The following is a 19,993-nucleotide window of genomic DNA, read 5'->3' on the forward strand; positions in this document are numbered from 1 at the left end:
CTATCTATCTATTAAAATCGGAGACGCAATGTGTTGATTTATGATAGACTTTTAATTAAAATTTAGACTAGTTTTCTAACCTACTTGGAAATACACTGGGCAAACCAGCAAGAGATGTGCCTCACCCTCCACGTGGTTTTAGGCACTTGTCTTGCAAAGGAAGAAGAACTCTTACGTTCTATGCGACTGGAGATTTAACTAACTGGCTTGAAAATGTCGTTCACCAGAACACTACTGTCAAGCCAGTATGTTGCGTCAGATAGCCTAGTCTCTACTCTAGGCTAATACATATACAATCTATCGATGAGATTTTGAGTGTCTTGCTGTCTATTATTACATTACATTACATTTGTGTTTATATTATATTTGTGAGGAAAGAATTGATATGAATAGCTTGTCATGTCTTTGTATTTCTGAACTTGAATATCTGTTTAACAAGATTGAACTTTGCAATATGTTTGTAACCCACGAAAGCTTGCCTCTCATCATGTCACCACAGAACAATTCTTAATAGACAGACACATATACTGAAAAATGTCAGTGTCGCCATCCGAGTCATCAATCATTGCTTCCGATGATGACATAGCGCAATCGATATCTGTCGAGTCATCTTCGTATTACAGTGTTTGTCGTTGGAACTTTCAAACAGTACTTTTTTTTATTTTTCCCGAATTTTCTTTCGATAACTCACTCTTGAGAACAGATGTTTGCCACCCACTGTCATCTTCAATAGGTACACCGACCGTTCTTTTATGCGTAGTTTTCTAACACGGGCAATAGTGCTGACGTATCTCCTTGCGTCCACCATACAATCTCACCCACTACACATATTTTGTACAGGTGAAAAGTGTAGATCACGTGGCGATTTGCGTCATTGCTATCAGAATGTCAATGCGCATGTGTCAATTGTAACTGTTGGTGTGGGTATTTCATTATCCTCTTTATTTATATTCTATTCAAATAGCGGTGTTTTCATACACGGCTTAAGTATTGTGTGTGTCATACAATAGATCAAGTATTTTGAACGGTGCGATTGTTTACGACTTCTCATCAAGTGTGTTATGCTTGAATGAGATGCCGTGAGAGGTCACCGGGGTCAGCATACTCGATTAAATTGGTTCGTAGTATGACATAAAACAACCGTCGGTATCCCACAACACCTAGTGAGTACAGCACCGTCAGGTTTGTTGCATTGTGTACTCAACAACTGTACTCAAGACCGTTAGATAGGCGTTATAATTCTTCTCGTTGTAACAGCAACAGTCGCTACCACTGCAAGGTTGGTGTCAATATTTACGAAGGCGATTTATTACGATGGAGTCGTTCACCACCAGGTAATTATCGTACGTGTGTTGTTCACGACTGTTACTTGCTTTGAAGCATGATGCAAGGCTTCCTTTCCCCAAGACGAAGTGACCGTTTGCCTACCTACTCAAGGGCGATCACGCGGCAGGACAAATTTCATCTCAAAACGGTTCGATCAGAAATACGTCAATTACTAACAGAATGTGAAGATGACACTCAGAATACTGAATATAACCTGTACAATAATTTACACGAAGACACTTTGGTTAAGACATTTACCAGGATCTATACCAAAGACAGCATTAAAAGACGCTTTCCTTTATTGAATTCGGTGAAAACTTTGGGAGAATTATTGACAACTTTGGAACTACGACAACTGCGTGGAGAAGACAAGACAGCGAGAGCTGTTGTGAAGCGCTTTTACAAATTGTGTACCGACACAATTCGAGACTTACAACTCGTCTGGGATAAATTGGTAGATATATGCAAAGCATTGAATACTTACTTTGGTGGATATGTAAAGTTCAACGAAAAGGCAAACACGAAAGAGATGTTAGACAGGATAACGCTTCTTAAGACAGCATTGCCAGTCAAGTGTAAAGACATCGCTATATTTATTCGTCAACAAGAAGAAGATGATGATGCGCCAAGTTATCCGGCGATAACACAAGGTAATACTTCGGGGAGCGATCTCTTCGGACCAATCTTAGAGTTCTATAGAATAGTATTTGAAAAAATGACAGAGGCATTTGACACCGTGGAGCGATGGTTACAGGAAGATGAAAATTACTTCGACGTGTTGAGTACCGATCGTGATGAGGCACGTAGCGAGAGGCGGGTTCTTCATCGTGACATGCTGACCAGACAGCGCGAACTTGCCAAACTAAGAATCCCAGAAGATGTTAAAAGTTTAGGAAGAAAATTAGAATTAATCAACGCAGAGATCAAACGACTTGAGGATGATAAGAATTCACTCTTAAGTCAAATATCTCACAATGAGAAAGGTTTGGAATCATGCAAGGTGAAACGAATGAAATTGAATCACGAATTAGAGTCGAACAACGCAGACGACACTTTTGATGACGATGAACTAATAGCTAGGGGTCGATTGAGTAAAGAAATTACGAAACTAGCAAGGAAAGCAACAGAATTGGAGAATTCAGTTGTATCATTTGGATTCAGACTGGAGAGAGTCAAGAAACAGTTACAGTTGAAAAAGCAGGAACGAGATGCCTTGGAATTTAAGTATAGACGACTTACAGGACTTGAACTACGGAGGAAAGAACTCCAGAAACGAATTCAAGAAATCCAATCCGAACTACGTGGCTTAGACAGAAAGGTGGACAAGTTAGATGATGTTATGGTTCGCAAGTTGTATTTAGTTCGACCTGTCGTCGATGCCGAATCCTTGCTCAGAAGTTTGGGTAGTTACGGCACTGGAGGTAAGATGACAAAAACTTGCACGAATAAACAAAATATGCAGTACAAATTGTAAGATCTCAGACCACTATGTATAGAATAGTATATTAGTCTGAGGTAAGATAAATCTAGGAAACTGATTTAAATTGTCTATTAAGCTTATATTGTAAAATTAACCCAGTCTGCGATTTTTGACAACTCATATTGGGTTCAATCACTTTTCCGTTTTGTGGGTTGATAATAGGACATTCAGTTTTGTTCCATGGTCATCAATGTTTTAGCTTGCAGGTAAGATTCGCTCCAAAAATTCAAAATGTCAGTTAGGATAGCGGAATAGTGTAGCGATAGCCGTTGTCAAGTCTACATGTAGGCTAAGGTGAAACGCAGTAAAAGAACAGCCCAACGTTAACTTTAATGCCCAGTATTTAGTTATTTACTCTAGATAAGGCGTCAACATGAACCCCAGGGATTCAAGGTGGAATATTCCTTACATAGAATCTAAGCATATCGATGCCAATGCTAAAGCTAGTATTTTACTAGCAAATGTATGTATGTATGTATGTATGTATGTATGTATGTATGTATGTATGTATGTATGTATGCGTGTTACATGTATGTATATGAACACATCTTCATATTGCGCATTACGACTGTTATTTAATATACAGTTATTTGTAAATCTGGTTTCCCGCCTAGACCACTGACTGCCAGTATGGTGTGTAAAACTACGTTTTGTACTGTCGTAGTGCAATAGTATAAGGTTTCAGATCGTCGAGCATACCAGTCAGGCGTAAACACTCTGTAACATGAGTTGTGCCATATTGTAATTTGTTTGTTTGTTTTTCAAATTTGAAACTTTAAACACTTATTGTCAACGTCTCTTTTCAAACATAACAACAATACAGTATATGCATACCGAGCGTATGATGACGTAGAGAAGTCTTGTTTTCTTGATGTAGAACATTACACCAAACTTCAGTTTATGATATTTACGTAGGGGACCCAACCTATAGTCACTTTTTATTCGATCATTTAGCGTCGAGTAGAGTCATGTAGTGCCAGTGTGTACAAAATGAGAGGTCGCCACATGATGGACGATTTTCAGAAACCTCTGTCATGGAGTGGAAAAAAAAACATTTCTATGGTGTCAATAACGTGAGACATGTTGGAGGTCGACGAGTAAACGGGATGTTTTTACAAAGAGGCCATCCATGGTCGTCTTGTGCTGCCATTTCGGTCGAGGACGTTATCAACCGTGGCAATTGTACTGTTCCTGAGAAAACGTTGTTAACGCCCATCCGTAATTGAACAGTCTTTCACATGTAAAACTCAGCAGTCGTTAGCAGACAATAACCGAAAACCGTGTCGTCGTTTGAAGAATGACAAATTGTAATATACGGACTGTCAACCCCATCGTTGACAATTTCCGAAATCAATACCTTAATATATTTCATAAATTTAGAATCGTATAACACTTGTTACTTTGATCGTGTTGCCATAGAGACAGTTGTGATTTTTGTTTCCGTCCTTCCTTACCAACGCTGATGTTGGTGTTTATTTCGATCCAACGTGGTTGTTAGGTATCTAAGTCCAATAATTAGTCAGTTTATAGAGAGCTTGACACAGACTACAATACAGGGTATTATTACACTCAGCGCGGAAAGCCGCTACCTCAAGTGGAAAATGCATCGACGTGTAGTTGCCATTGTTGACAATGGAAGGCAATATAATCGCCATTTAGTGGTGATTTCAAGCAGACGCGAGAACACAAACGTATATCACTTAGCTTTACGATGTCTTTAGACGTATTATATAAAAAATTATGTGAAGTACACCATAGAATATAACGTCTTTGTAAACAGATGATAACCAGCAGTCAACTAGTAGTTCCCTAATGACCCAAGTCTACTCATGGTCAGAGTATATGAACTAAATACATCACATGACGTTTGAATGCCATGAAAACAACAACATGATCTTATAGTTTTGTTCAATAGAAAAAACACACATCTATGGTATTCACACCTAACTGAGTTCAAACAATTGATTGCGACTACATAAATATATTATTTTCTCTCAACGAAGCTAACACCCACACACCCATACTTAGACACAGACAATACTATACATTTCAGGATCGTATGATTGATGACAGCGACATCCCTTTTGCAGTTGTGAATCAAATCCTGTACTGTACAAAATAAAGACAGGTTGCCTTCCATACAACACGGACAATAGAATTAATAAGGTCGCCAGTGGCCTTAGCTTGGACAGGAACATTGACCTTTAGTTGTGGCCTATATAATGTAGAGAGATGTACGTTATCTTCAGTATGTAAATTTACGTGATATTAATTATTATCACACGAATGAAATATAATGAATATTTAAAATATCGATTAGTTCAAATTATGTTTCTAAGAGTAACACTATTTATATCATTTATATTTAGTTGTATACCAAAGAGAGAACGTTCCAAATTTAATACATGTTTTAAAAAAAACTTTCGACAGGACGACAGAAGTAAATATTTCTGACCGGCTTGTTTTCATAAAAAAAACTCTCACCCTGCCACATCTCGTCTCATCTTCGTACGGCACCTGTTGATTCTTCCTTTACGGGCTAGGATTATTGTCTTAAAGTTTCTTGTTATCCACATTTCATGGACTCCCACGTATTTGTTGTTTTACTTCGAGTCCCTGTATATCTATCTGTAAGTGTTCAAGTCAACGACCTACAACGCCTATCATTTTCAGACCACAGACACTTGTGGCCCGATATATGTTTCAGAATATAATAAAATATCGATAATATTGTACGTGGTGTGTAGACTTACACGATCCTAGAAACCCGTTTTATTTTACCCCTTTCATATATTATAGGCCAAATATGTCAATATTATTTTATCTTATTATTATATTTACATTTTACTACATTCTGAAACATATATATCGGGTCACAAGTGTCTGTGCTTCAGACTCTGATTCGTTATGACTATAATCCAAGCTCACATTCATATTAACATCCAAGCTTCGACACTTTCCTTTCATTTCAGTTTCAGTGCAGTCACTCTCCCCGGGAAACGAATTCAAATCTCCAAGTCCATATCCAAGTCCAAGTCCTGGTGGTTTTCGTGACCTTTCACCGATACTTCCAGCTATTGGCAACACGATGTCATTGATGTCTCAGAAATCACACGGTGAGTGTATTGGTGTGATTTCCACCATCTGAACTGAAAGTAACCTTAGTCAGTCGTAGTGTAGTGTAATACAGATATCCTCCTGGCACAATTAGTCTATAATAGTATATAATATATACATACATTGGTACATACATACATACATACATACATACATACATACATACATACATACATACATACATACATACACCAACTCCGTCAGTAATGTACATACTGCAGAGATCTGCAGATATACAGGCGAGTTAGTATAGTTTATAAATCTATCAAATTGTACGTAGGCTTACTTCTCACACGTGTTAGTAAATTAATCCTCATGATTTCAACACATGTACATCGTCCACTGAGCTTGAATAGATCGTTCAGCCTTTAGCCTAAAGTTTGTTATTCTATGAATAGACTATCCCTTAAAGCAGTCTTTTCTGATGACATTAAGTATTCTACAGGTTCAATACTACTTTACAGATTATTGATAATCCCCCTCATATTTTAGTTTCTGTTTCTCTTTCAAAGTCAGTATTTCACCATTTCTACGTGTATTTTTTGTACATGTACATTATTTGACTTTCTTCTACAGCTTTGGAATCGACATTCCAGTATTTGAAAGAATCACTTCCCATCGGCAGAGAATGGCCAAATATCTTCCGTAGACTGCCTTGGCCGAGAGACATCAATAACACACAAATTGAGGCCGAGATCCACGAAATTCGTAAGGGTGTACGCAGTTTGAAGGAGCAGGCCTATAGAGGGTTTAAGAAATGGGAAAGTCTTGCAGGAGATATGGTGACGAAGGAGAATTTAGTCGATGCATTGACGCAATGTAAACTGTACAGAATTGCTGAGGTCGTGACGAGAAAAACATATTATGCCTAAACGGTCCCACAATGATCAACGTTGACTAGACCTAAATGTTCACCAATGTGAAGATTTCACTTACAGAGACAGTTGGCAATATAAAGTGACAGTCATTTGAACTTAAGGTTAATTTCCTGTTTTGGGCTCTACAAGTAACTCCATAACCGATTATCATGAACTGTCAATGTTTTGACCTTTCTTTGATATGCATTACGTCATTTACATTGAAGTCTTCCTGAGATTAAAATTAGTCTAGAATTTCATCTGTAATTGATTCTTAGACCGGTGCCAGTATTGGTCATAGTATGAATGATGCTAGGACGATGCTAAGGCATCTTGATATTATATTCTAACCTAGAAAAGAAACAACCCACCGCCGCCATTATTGAAATAATACTCCACTAACAAAGTCAGCTGGATAAAATATCTATGTTTTTACATTCAAATCAGAGTTATAACCGAGACGAAACACTTTTGAGCATTTTTAAAGAAAAAACAACAACTTGGCATATCGTTCAAGATGTTAAACTGTGAGAGATTTAGGGTGTAACGACCACAGCGAAACGTCATCCTACCAAAGTGTAACAGGAAGGATCACAACATAACGACGAATTCGTTCAGTGTGGTTGATTATAATGCTCTGGTAAGTGTCCCCAGAACTATATACAACTTTCACAATAATTGTATCGACTTCAAATACAGTACGTGTCAGTATAAAGAAATCCCGATCAATCTAACCTCAGGGAACACATGTCTAGAAGGGGCTCGAATTGGAATACTATATTCATGCCAAGAAAATTAATAATTCATTTACAAATGTAATATTTTTATTCACTCACATTTTGTAACTAACTAGTTATAATCAGGATATATATTAATTAACGGCAACAGAGTGGTTCCTTCCAAGTCTGGCTTGGTAATAGACACCGTGACGTCGGTTTACGAATATCCCGATAGCCACTCTTTGTTGTCATGACAACGAATAAAACTACATTTATCAAAAAAACTCAACGGTGTATACAGTGTAGTACTAATACTACTGGTATAGTATTCGAAATAACTCCCACACAAATACGCTCAGAAAAAAAATGTGAAATTAGCGGTCAAAACGTCCAAATGAACCACGAGAACTGAAGACTTTCCTTATTTTATATAAGGTTGAGATTCCACCCAGAAGTAAATTCTAGATGGCAGTGGTGCACACACAGTTCGTATGTAAACTGGTTTTAACCGGTATTTACCTTTTCCCCCAAGTCCAACATCCTACATTAACGTGAAGACCTTTGAGGGCGTTCTGTTAGAAGGAAGTTTAGTGTTCTGTCCTGTATTTTCTCGATTCATTCTCAGAATTTCGTCAACAATAGAGTCAAGTTCACAGTTTCGTAGGGCAGTAAGTAACTTTTGTTCGGATGCTCGAGGGTAAGAATTCCTCCAAAGTAATAGGCCTTGATACGCTTGCTCCCTTGCGTCGCTAGGATGTTTGGTTGCTATGATACCGAATTCTAGTTCAAGTCGTCCATCATCAAAATGAGCTGGCCACGGTAGACTACGTAATACCGATTTCCAATTTTTGGCGATTCCTTTCTGTATGATGACGAACATCTGACGTAAACGATTGCCTATCATTAACAAAATGACAAAAACGTGAATTAATCCATGAACACTAAATAAATCAACATTTTAATGACATAATTATCACAAATAGTAAATGTTACGAAATGGAAATGTGACATATAAATCGTCTAACTCGATGTAGTGAGCTGCTGATAATCGATTTTCTGTCAGAAGGTCGTTTTATCGTAATTTAGGTAGTCAACAGTTTCACTTACCGTCATCTGTCAAACCAATGTTTCTTGTTGCCCCAGAAACAGACTCCCTATCTGCTGGGTTTTCCTTAACCATTTTCCGGTATGGTCTGTTCAAGTAGCGATAGATTTTCTCTTCTAATCGTACTGCATCAGTCGCAGCTGATCTGGTTTTGACGACAAGGTCGACATTCTTTCCTGAATCTTTTCCTTCCTTGGCTTCTGTTCTTGTGTTATCGGGTGGTTTCTTGGTGCTAGCTTCCACTTTTGCGTTATCCTGTGGTTTCCTGATGCTAGCTTCCACTTTTGCGTTATCCTGTGGTTTCTTTGTTCCCGCTTCTACTTTCGCGTTGTTATCGGGTTGTTTGTTTGTGACTGTTGTGTTCTTTGCTTTTCCTCTCTTCGTTGGATTTTCTTTCTCCTTGTCACGTTTTTCTTTGAACTTTTCCAGGGCCTTCATCTTTTCTTCTCTCTGATGCAAAGCTAGGTCAACTTGAACCCCTGTGTCAACACAGGTACGGCTGGGTATGCATTCCCCCTTGAGTACAGCTGTGAACATTGAAAAACAAAAGTATTCACTAACTGCGAATGGAATTGTAACTGCGTATACCCAGGCGTGCGATTAGACAGGAGACAGACAGACATACATACAGACAGACAGACAGACAGACAGACAGACAGACAGGCAGGCAGACAGACAGACATACAGACAGACAGACAGGCAGACAGACAGACAGACAGACAGGCAGACACACAGACAGACAGACAGACAGACAGACAGACAGACAGACAGACAGACAGACAGACAGACAGACAGACAGACAGACAGATTGAAATGCTATCTAAACTCGGTAACTCCAACAGCTAATAAGGCATAAGCTCATATATATGCCTTGGCGTACACTTTTACAACCCTACACAAGACTGGTCTGCCTGAAGTATAAATTATAAACTTAATTAAATGTTGCGTCAAAAATTAACAACATATAGTCATATGTTGATACTCACCCGCAAGTAAATTTTCAACCTCACTTTGTCGTCGAAATCGTGCATCGAATTTTTCTTCGACAAAACTGTAAGAGAGAGTCGATAAATGCCAAGATCTGTCGATATTCCTTATATTGTACGACTGTTTATTAATAATATTTTTGTCATCATAAGATAATACGGTTTATTCAAATTAGAGAGGCATACTAATCAAATAGTCACAAAGAAAACTAACAAGTCGTCTCCTTGGCTTTGAGAAAACTGTTACTGTAATAACTATCATAGTTGTGAATTTGTCTCTCGTAGATGTTTGTAGAGTTATTCACCGTGCATAATCTGCATCTGTTTTTTTTTTACATTTCTTGGAAAGTCGCTGTGAACTGTTTGTATACAATATGGCAACCGACTCACCTTAGCCCAAACTGTTCAGCAATGTTGTCTATGACCGGCCATATCCACTCTTCCGGACAATCAAAGTGGGGGATTCCCTGAGCGAGCGATTCCTTGATCCCTTCAAAATCACACTCTACAAATTTTCGGTAACCATGGCTACCACGCCTATCACCGCAGTCAAAGGTCCACTCAGAGAGTCTGGCTCGATGATTGTACGTTTCACAGGTTAACCAGCCATCTTCGTCGATGTAGAGGGGTGATTGGTCCTCCATACACTCCCAATGATACAGGCGATTTCTATACAAAATTGACAGGAAAGTAACAGGGGCATAAATCCGTTATTGTTCACATCAAACATCAAAATCTATTCACGTTCAGCGAAACTGACAATATAATTCTTACATGACGAAAATGTAGCCACACCATAGACGTTAAAGAGAAAACGGTATCCTGATCTTGTGTAATACTATGATAAAATTACGTTTTTATCGCCCTTTTTAAAGTTGTGGTAAACTTTATAGGGATATTAAAATTCATTACATGTAAAATGATACTCAAAGATAAACTCCAAGTTTCAAAATCCGGTAGACATGTTCCAATATAATAGTCAAATTAACATTTTGTGAATTCGTCTGATTGATTCCCAATAAATGGATAAGTAATGATAACGCCTATTTATGCCAATTTTATTTGTTACAACCCAAAGAACATTTGTGTTGATTGTCTGATATTAAAACTATACATAAAGTAGTTTGTAGAGTTTAACGAATATTCCATACATGTACTAGTTATAGAATTTAAACGAACATTCCATAGTTCGTGTTACAGACCTCAAACGACTATACAACTAAAATGACATCTCTCACCTCCCTTGGCAGATTGACAGGGGACACGTGACGTAGAATAAATGTTGTCCTGCAAACCCTTTACGAGGTGACTGAACTTTCCTTACAGCAGCTCTGGCTCGAAGTCTACCTGGAGATTTACTTCGACGTGGACTTTCAGGCGTACTCATACTAAGTGAAAACAATGGTTGACATAAATGTGGCTTGACATGCCTGACAAAACGAACCCTAATGAACCGACAATGTTTTGTGATACGCTAATAGGAAGAGACTTGTTTTTAACTTCAATAATGAACAGATATCTGAATGTATACTCAAAGAGTTCTAGAAAGAAGAATTGATGCAAAATTCTAATTTAAAGAAGACAGAGTCCTTTGATTCACATGTTAAATGTTAAATTACGTCTTTCAAAGAATGTCTTGTTGCGTTTGTTTCTATAAACAATACTTGACATTTCATCAACTTAAATATTAGGTTGTTGCACACGTTATGTCTTAATTCAATAATTGAGCCATAAAATCATTCATGGGGAATATTAATGTAACATATCGCTTCAAGTAATAATTGAATGGGGACAATTAATCTGTTGGACTATTCAATAAAATGTCACAATACGATTCCATTTACCATCCTGAGAGGAGTTCGCTTGAAGTTGACGTCTGTTGTTAAGGTGACCGGGGTCATGGTCGGTCGCCTTGCTATAGTGTTACATTAAACGTTGGCTTGTATGTATCGTTAATTTAGAAGGCTATATATACATTATAGAAATATATACTAAGTTATGACATGCCTTTTGATATGTTTCTATGTTCGTTCCGTCGTTTGCCTCGCGAACGGACCAACCTAACATTTTCTGAACTTTTTGAAAATGAAATTACACCTGATAAAACATTGTCTATGTCTTACTAGTAATTCCATGGTATTACTATACCTACGAACGCTTAAACTCTTTTCCGCCATCTAAGCAAAGACCAGATTCAGTGCCGGACCCCATTGTCACGACACCGCACATGATCCCCAACCTTAAAGAAGGACTCATTTACTTCTGAATATATCGTGTGTTTATGAAAACATCAGTACAAAGAAAGTGAAATTTACCCAGCAAATAGACAGAGATATTTGACACCGGTGAAAGATTAACTCACAGTTAAAGTGAATAGATTTCCACCACACGCGACACTAGACTGGACTAAGAATTGAAAAGGTGAAATTTTTTAACTCTTAAGGTTCAGTTTTCGCACACAGCTTACGTACAGGTGTACTTGTTCACTAAAACAACACATGGAAACGACAAGTGACAAGATTTCAAGAAAGTGCTGAATATAGCTCATTTAGCTTATCGAAAACTGTCACTGTGTTGGTCGAAAAATCTGAGTGGACAACACACGTAAAACAAACATTATACATTGATAAAAAATCCACAGCGAAATGTATTGATCAAAATTTGTTAGTTAGCAGTTATATGTAATGTTTATCTAGGTGCCGAATGTATGATTTATCAAAGGTTTAACTGAAAAACACTTAAAAAGCAAACAATCCCTGAATTTTAAAATCCTACCCAAATTGAAATTCCAGCGATAAAATGAGTCTCTTCATCCACAGAGTACCAGCTTCTTTGGCCAAATACGGTTGCCCCTGGATGATGGCTCGACTGAAGTTTACAAAATCTGTCGCCCTATGTTTCTGCTGTTTATGTGGTTCTTGTCGCTCACCGCAGTCAAATTTCCAGTTTTGAATCTGAGCCACATGTGAGTATCGTTCACACGATAGATAACCGTGTTCGTCAATGTAGATAGCATGACCATCGTGGAGACACTGCCAGGCAAGGATCTTGTCCCTGTGAAATAAAGGAAAGTGAAGTAAAATAATTCAAAGTGAATTTTAACTGAAAACGTATGTCAATATCAAACTGAAGACGGTCAAAATGGAATTTGTGCCTATCATTCTTGCAAGAGAACTGACAATTTCTGTTATTTGGTAAAATGTGGAAATATAACTACACTTTTAGTGAGCCTTTCATTCTCCACACGAATCTGTTAGTCCAGTAGTTGAATAATACCCCAAACATCATGTTTGCAAAGGGTCTGGCATTGTACCGGGTACCAATCTACGTTCTATTAATGTAAAACTCAGCAACTTACTGCTTTACACATCCACCAACAGGACAGCTGAGTATAAGCAAATACCTGACCATGGTGGGTTCGGGAACTACGTTGTTACAGTCTCCATCAGCTCAGAAAAGAAGGGGCGATCTTCACTGATACGACGACCATAGAAACAAGGGAAACTATGCCGTATTTGTCTATGGAACAGCACAATGCCACCTTGCCTGTATCCTATAGGGGAATACAGGTTCTGCCGCAGTGGTGTACGTAGAGCACACATGACATATACATTTCGCACTTTCTTTAGAAACCACTGTAAGCAAATCTCAAGTGGACGTGCGTTGCTATGTGTCAACATACACGCAATTCTTTTTCTGCCCTAGGGAACTAGTCAACGTTCATGACCTGGGAGGGGTAAGCATCAATTTGGAAACCATTGGCATTTAAAATGACAGAAGAGCAATATTAGATTATACATATGAAGTAGTCTTCTTTTGTTTAGCCATTAACTCGTTGAATCTAATATGAATGGCGTCGATTGCTAGGAAATAGAGAAATCTACTTCAAATGTAATAATATACCTGGTCACTATAATTGTATTTTATTTTGTAAGATTACACAACTATATCTTGATTTAATAAAGACTGAAATACCACCAAACGTGATGAAACACAACAAGGCTTTAGCACTAATCTTGTGAAAGAATAGCCGGTTTTTGAATGATGCAATAAACTACCTACTTCTTTTTTTTTGCTTTAGGCTAACAGTACCATTTATTGATGTGTGAACCACACACATACAATCTTGAAAATACTCATAAAGGAACATTTAGAGTCATTCGCCTACGTTGCACTTTAGATGAAAGACACGACATGAGTCACGTGACTTCACACATGTGCATACTCATAATTGAGTACTACAATAATGGTTTGTATGATTTGATTTGATTTATTTCAGCACGAGAGAGAAAAAATCCAAATTCAGTATAAAGAAAACAATTACAACAGACAATATATACTTGATTGTGCTGGGATAACACAGAAAAGTTAAAAACTTATTTCCACTGTGGTATTATATTCTGTTAGTTTCGCACCTCGCCGGACATTTCAAGAACTTTGATTTGATCAACGTTCAAATAATAACAGTAAGCCTACTTATTGTGTGTGTGTATGTGTGTGTGTGTATGTGTGTGTGTGTATGTGTGTGTGTGTGTGTGTGTGTGTGTGTGTGTGTGTGTGTGTGTGTGTGTGTGTGGAAGGTCTTATACGTGTGACGTGATGCTCCACTCGCTTGAACTCAGATATTTTGAGAAATGCCAGTAATTAAACTTACTCGAAATTATTCCTTTTTATTAATATTCTTTCATCGTCGTAAACCATGCACTGCCTCGTTTACTCTTTTACGGCACCGTCCAGACGCATGCGTCAAGAACACACACTACAGTCTACACTACACTACACTACACTACACTACACACATTACGTATGCTATATATGTAGGTTTATATTTAATGCATAATAACACTAGAGCGTGAGTGGATTTATGGAATTGCAATTATATAAATATGAAATATTAATCCCATAGCTTTTTGATATGTTAACAAGATATATCTGTTTTGTTTGCCAGACGCCTATATAACACAATTTATAAATTATATGTAAATTTAACTTAGAAGAATGATTCATCGGTCCACTGTAATGAATTCATAAATGAATTATTAGGTTCTTAAATTACTAATTGTATGCGAATACAACTTTAATCTCCTCTGCATTTAGCTATACTTGAATACAATTATAATTGGTAAAGTTAAGAATTCCATTTTCAATTATTTGACTGACAGACTACAAAGTTGGAATGTGGGAATAAATTTGATTGCGATTGATGAGAGGACACTGATCGGTATCAAATGAGTATAAACTAATCAGTAGGACAAAGTTGCCGGCCAAAGAAACAAGTTGACCACAAGGGGCGCACTTCTATCCTAATTACCAATTTTGAGCACTCCCCAAGATTGTTTATAGGTCTACCTCTTGTTACATGTAATACTGTACTGCTGCGGATGATTTCTTTGAAACCAATTAGAGGTATTAGGTATATGATATCCAATATCCGTAACACGATGAACGTGTACAATTGTACCCATCTCTATTAATAATTATATTATTATATATATGTTGAAATGTATCGATTGATTTATGATAATATTTGAGTTTCTTTAGTTTCTTTTATTATGATAAATTGTGTTGGCTTTGATGTGGATGTTGGCTAATTTCCCTAGATACTTGTGTATGGTTGGATCAATACACACTGTTATTGGTTGAATGACTCATTCATTGTAAGATTAGACTGGCACCAGTCCCTTGGGGGATTTTTTTCTATTCTCATAAATCCTCATTTTTTTAGTTTGTTAGTAATTTTTAGTTCTGTATAGGAAAATGTCCTCAACTTTAAAACAAAAAATATCTCTTACTAGTAGTCTGCATGTTCATCTGACTGTTTCGCGGTCACTCAATCAGGTTATAATTTCACACTAAACAATGCAGTTGTGTGTGTGTGTGTGTGTGTGTGTGTGTCTGTGTGTATGTATGTGTGTGTGTGTGTGTGTGTCTGTCTGTCTGTGTCTGTCTGTCTGTCTGTCTCTGTGTGTGTGTCTGTCTCTGTCTCTGTATGTGTTAGTGTGTGTCTGTGTCTGTATCTGTGTCTGTATGTTTGTGTGTGTATGCGTGTGTGTCTGTCTGGCTGTGTCTCTGTGTGTGTATGTATGTATGTATGTATGTATGTATGTATGTATGTATGTATGTATGTATGTATGTATGTATGTATGTATGTATGTATGTATGTATGTATGTATGTATGTATGTATGTATGTGTGTGTGTGTGTGTGTTTAAACAGTTTATTCAAATACACACGCACATCCCCCCCTCGACGTACTGCTGGAAGTGAGTTACGCTAGTGTAACAACAGCTTCTCTGCTGGTGGTACAACGGTGAAGAATTACACTGATGTCTGCTGCATGCCTCTTCTGCAGGTACATCGCTTGACCAAACTCCGATGTACACTAGCGGTACGCCTACACGCAGCAACAGAGCAGAGAGTTACGCTCCGTAACTCCAACTCTCAGTTACGGAACGGAGTGTACTGTCGGTGTAACTCTCTACACTGAGTAACTCGGCAGAGTGTACTTCTGAAAAATCTAGGTATATCGTTGTACCAGAGAAGCGAGTAACAGCGAAGGTACACGGGAGCACATCTAGAGTTACGCTTGTGGGGAATTTGCGTGTACTGTGTACAGAAAGAAAAAGACCCAGAGACCTGAGCAAGTCTTTTGTAAGATAAGCCACTGTAATTTCTGTAATGCCTTTCAATGTATCAGTCCTAATAGAATTGTAGAGAGGAAACAATTTGTCATTAACTTAATTGACACAAGGTTGATATACTTTTTCTACTATAACAGTTTTTTTCTCTCTTTGGGGGTATCACAATAGTCAAAAAGAAGATAAACCGATACTGATATTTTAAAAGTAAACACTAGTATTCTGTTATTGCAAAGAAAATGAAGACATGTACGTAGTAAGAAGAGCAATTATAATTATTTATTTAATAATTTAAATTTATTTCAAATCGCAACCAAAATCCTCTATAATGATAAACCTATGGATACAACATATTTACATATTGTTGTCTTGGATACATGCTAAACAGTGTTTCACACGTCACTGTATTTGTTGCTGTGACGTAGGTCTACTACGCAGATTCTTCTATGACGTATATTTCTTTCGTTCTGAGCAACGTCATGTACACAACACATCACGTATGCAGCGAGCTTTTGATGGTAGAAGTAACTGAGATCCTGACATCAACAGGTTGTTTCCAAAGCCTAATAGTGCGCCCTCATCGGAGGCCTTTATGAATTAAACTGCGTAGCTATTCTGTACAGTTTGATAGCATTATCGACCAACTGTCGGACTCTCTATCAACTACTTAAACCCAATTTCCTTCTCTACACCTTTTAACGTTTTAACATTTATTTCATTTCTAAAGCGCTTCCTCTATTTAAAAAAAATATTCAAAAGCGCTACACAATAAGTTAAAAAAAGACATTAAAAAATACCATACAAAAAACAATTAATCCATACCAGGTAAAGTTAATAATAAAATAAACAATTTCTAAAAAGAGGTTTTAAAAAAGAATTTTCTTTTAAACATATTATACATTTGTGCTTTTGTACATAGGTGATGCATCAAATATGCAGATAAACCTGAATATTAAAGTAACTATACCAACATGGAAGTGGGTGGTACTTCCATGGTACCAACGACAATGAACTTATGTACAAGTTTTCCCAGGCATATCGTGGGGGGAATCCTTCCAATATTATGAATAATCGTGAGTAGGAGTGAGCAGTAAGCAATTCATTTTGTTGCAATTGGGTGATATAGTTTATGATTACATTATACATACAGCTTGTAAGTGTTTTAGAATCAGTTTATAACTTTATATTTTTTTGTTATCACAAATACATACGGATTTTCTGTCATCTTACAAGAAACTGACATCTTCGGTAAAAGTTCGTCAGGTCACATAGTATACAGAACTATCACGATTTATATATTTACAAGACTGTCACATGATATTTTGTGTTTTTGTCTTTAGCTTTACAACAAAAGTCATCGACGTCTTGGTTACTTCACCAGATAAAATGCCACTGATTGTAATTATCAATATTATTTTTTCTTCAGGAGGTTTTGTACCTCTTTAAGTGTATCTGGAATTCCCGGCATATCTGCTAGCGAAATTGTATCTTTTCCTTTCACTTCTCTGGTGTACTGAACGAAGTCAGACCAATTTGACCACCTATTTTTGATGAAAATCTTGGCCTCTAAAACAAAACAAAACAAAACAAAACAAAACAAAAACAAAATGTACATTTATTAAGAAAGTGTCACTACGATGGCCGATAAGGTTCTTCAAAATTCAAAATTCTTAAAAAAATTTGTCATCAGATATAACGGACTCTAAGCCACATGATATGGGGATAAGAGAACGAAACGAAAAAAGAGAACTCCATAACACCATAGAAAAACTTTAGTGTTGCTATGTAGACAAAAAACTTTTAAGAAATATTACATGATTCGCATAAAATATATACATGTATTAGTTTACAAGGATATTCCCAAGTCACGAATCACTTTTATAACATATTGTAATATATCAGAAACGCCTCACAGGTACATGTAGTAAGAATTACTAAACTTGGAAATTTTCCCAAGCCAAATCAATTGTCCTGAAATGGGATTTACAACGTTAGACAATATTTAGTGTTATGACGAATGTCGACATGATACAATTACCTGGTAATGTTAGCTGATAGTAAACCCACGGCATACATCAATTCAAACATATCGTGGTTTATACACCTAGTTGCTATAGAACACAAGCACATAATCCATACTACTGTGGCTTGAGTAACTCCCTGTACTTATGTAGCAGTTGTGCACGCACTACACCACGAATATTTAAGAATCATGTCAAAAAATGTAATTTAAGAACTGTGGCACCCTGCTGCTTATATTCACTAATGAAACAGTAAATTGGTAATTTTGGCATATTTGTCTGAAATATAATCCGTATACTTATCTTACTTATTGCGATTTCCTGTTCCACCAGAGATATGACGTAGATGTCGTCTTTATAGTCGAGTATTTCGCCTGTCATGTTTGTTACTAGATTCTCAAGTGTTACCACTTGTGGAACGACACGTCTTAGACAGTCTACCATTTCATTCTAAGACAAATCAGACACTTTTTGGTTATTCCTTAACATCATTCTCTAAATTCACAAAATAAAGCTTAACGAAATAATACAATTATAGGTGACGTTTACATTTTTGTGTAAAATACCGATACATTTACTAAATAACGTCACACTGACCATTCACCATTCGTTATGCAGCTGTTCAGTCTGGCTACAAATTCAAAATTATATTAAAAATAAAAACATCTCTGTTTTGTAGGTAGTGCCGTTGACAAAATAGAGTTCTGTCCTGGTAATTCAAAGTTCTTGAAATACTAAATCGACCTACCCCTCCAAACATCGGATGAGCTACATAGAGACATGATATATTTTTCGATTTCAGGAAGGTGGCTGTGGCCTCGGCAATTCTTGGACTATGTTTTTCTACTAGTTTGTGTACTTCGGCACAAAATTCCGGGTCTTTCCTTGGACAGCTGTTGAAGGATTGTGCAATGTATGAAATCACAACTCGTTCATAATCATATTACAGTTATCATAACACGATGTTACGACGGAGTATTCAATACAACTAAGGTAGCTAGAAAGGGAACACATTCGGGCGGCGGAGGGGGGGGGGGGCTATTACATGCACGCGTATTATATCTTACTGACTTATTTTTCATTTGTTTAGGGAACTATCGTCGCTATAAGCCTAATGCTGAATTTATTTACAGTAATTTTCTTGGCAAGTATGGGATAGAAATTATGATTACAATAACAAAGTCTCAATGCTGATTCGAAATTTTGATTAACACAAATATAGATCGGAATCCAAAATGGTTGGGTAAATTACAGCCGTCTGTGCATACTCATTCACCATATGATGACAAAAACAAAAGTTTTGTATATGCAAGGTGTTTAGGATTAAAATGAGCGTGTGCCATATAGGATTGGAACGAGAACAACAAAGTGAAAACAGGATTAGAATTACTCCTTGTCCAATCTGTGTATTCAGACTAACACAACATGATTATATGTTTCTGGTAAATCCTTGCCATTTTAATATATCGGCAAGGGATTATTATAATCTGGAACACACTACGCTATAAATACATGGAGTAAGTATCATGATGCCGTGTAAAGTAAAAGTAAAACAGTCCAGTGACAAATGTTATATTGAACACATATTGCCTGGCCATGAGGGCTATAGCACCCATTTATTACACACGAGGGACTGTGAGTTATCAGAATCACATGCTATTTCCCGAGGCCAAAGGCCCAGGGAAATAGCATGTGATTCTGGCAACTCACAGTCACGAGGCGGTAATGAACAGGTGATATAGCCC

At 37.1% G+C, this 19,993-nt stretch overlaps 2 protein-coding genes across 4 annotated transcripts; one reads left to right on the plus strand and one right to left on the minus strand.

Annotated features, from left to right (window-relative positions):
- The first annotated feature begins 1,143 nt into the window (after positions 1 to 1,143).
- On the plus strand, positions 1,144 to 12,958 carry LOC144433551 (uncharacterized). Of its 3 annotated transcripts, none has more exons than XR_013480791.1 (4): positions 1,144 to 2,747; positions 5,779 to 5,922; positions 6,500 to 7,420; positions 12,410 to 12,958. XR_013480791.1 is itself a non-coding variant. In XM_078121871.1 (3 exons), the coding sequence occupies exons 1-3, from the start codon at positions 1,382 to 1,384 to the stop codon at positions 6,793 to 6,795; spliced, it is 1,806 nt and encodes a 601-aa protein (XP_077977997.1). In that variant the 5' UTR covers positions 1,144 to 1,381; the 3' UTR covers positions 6,796 to 12,376. The 3 variants fall into 3 exon arrangements, 1 of the variants encoding a protein (XP_077977997.1); XR_013480792.1 differs by lacking the exon at positions 12,410 to 12,958 and adding an exon at positions 9,940 to 12,376; XM_078121871.1 differs by lacking the exon at positions 12,410 to 12,958 and having other exon boundaries at positions 6,500 to 12,376.
- LOC144434257 (uncharacterized) lies at positions 7,823 to 13,001 on the minus strand. Its single transcript, XM_078122711.1, has 7 exons — positions 12,949 to 13,001; positions 12,366 to 12,644; positions 10,829 to 10,978; positions 9,981 to 10,259; positions 9,591 to 9,655; positions 8,607 to 9,131; positions 7,823 to 8,396 (listed from the first exon to the last, which is right to left on the minus strand). The coding sequence occupies exons 1-7, from the start codon at positions 12,999 to 13,001 to the stop codon at positions 8,041 to 8,043; spliced, it is 1,707 nt and encodes a 568-aa protein (XP_077978837.1). The 3' UTR covers positions 7,823 to 8,040.
- Between the last annotated feature and the right edge of the window lie 6,992 nt (positions 13,002 to 19,993).

The sequence above is a fragment of the Glandiceps talaboti genome, chromosome 4 (genome assembly GCF_964340395.1).
Source record: "Glandiceps talaboti chromosome 4, keGlaTala1.1, whole genome shotgun sequence".
NCBI classification, from domain to species: domain Eukaryota; kingdom Metazoa; phylum Hemichordata; class Enteropneusta; family Spengelidae; genus Glandiceps; species Glandiceps talaboti.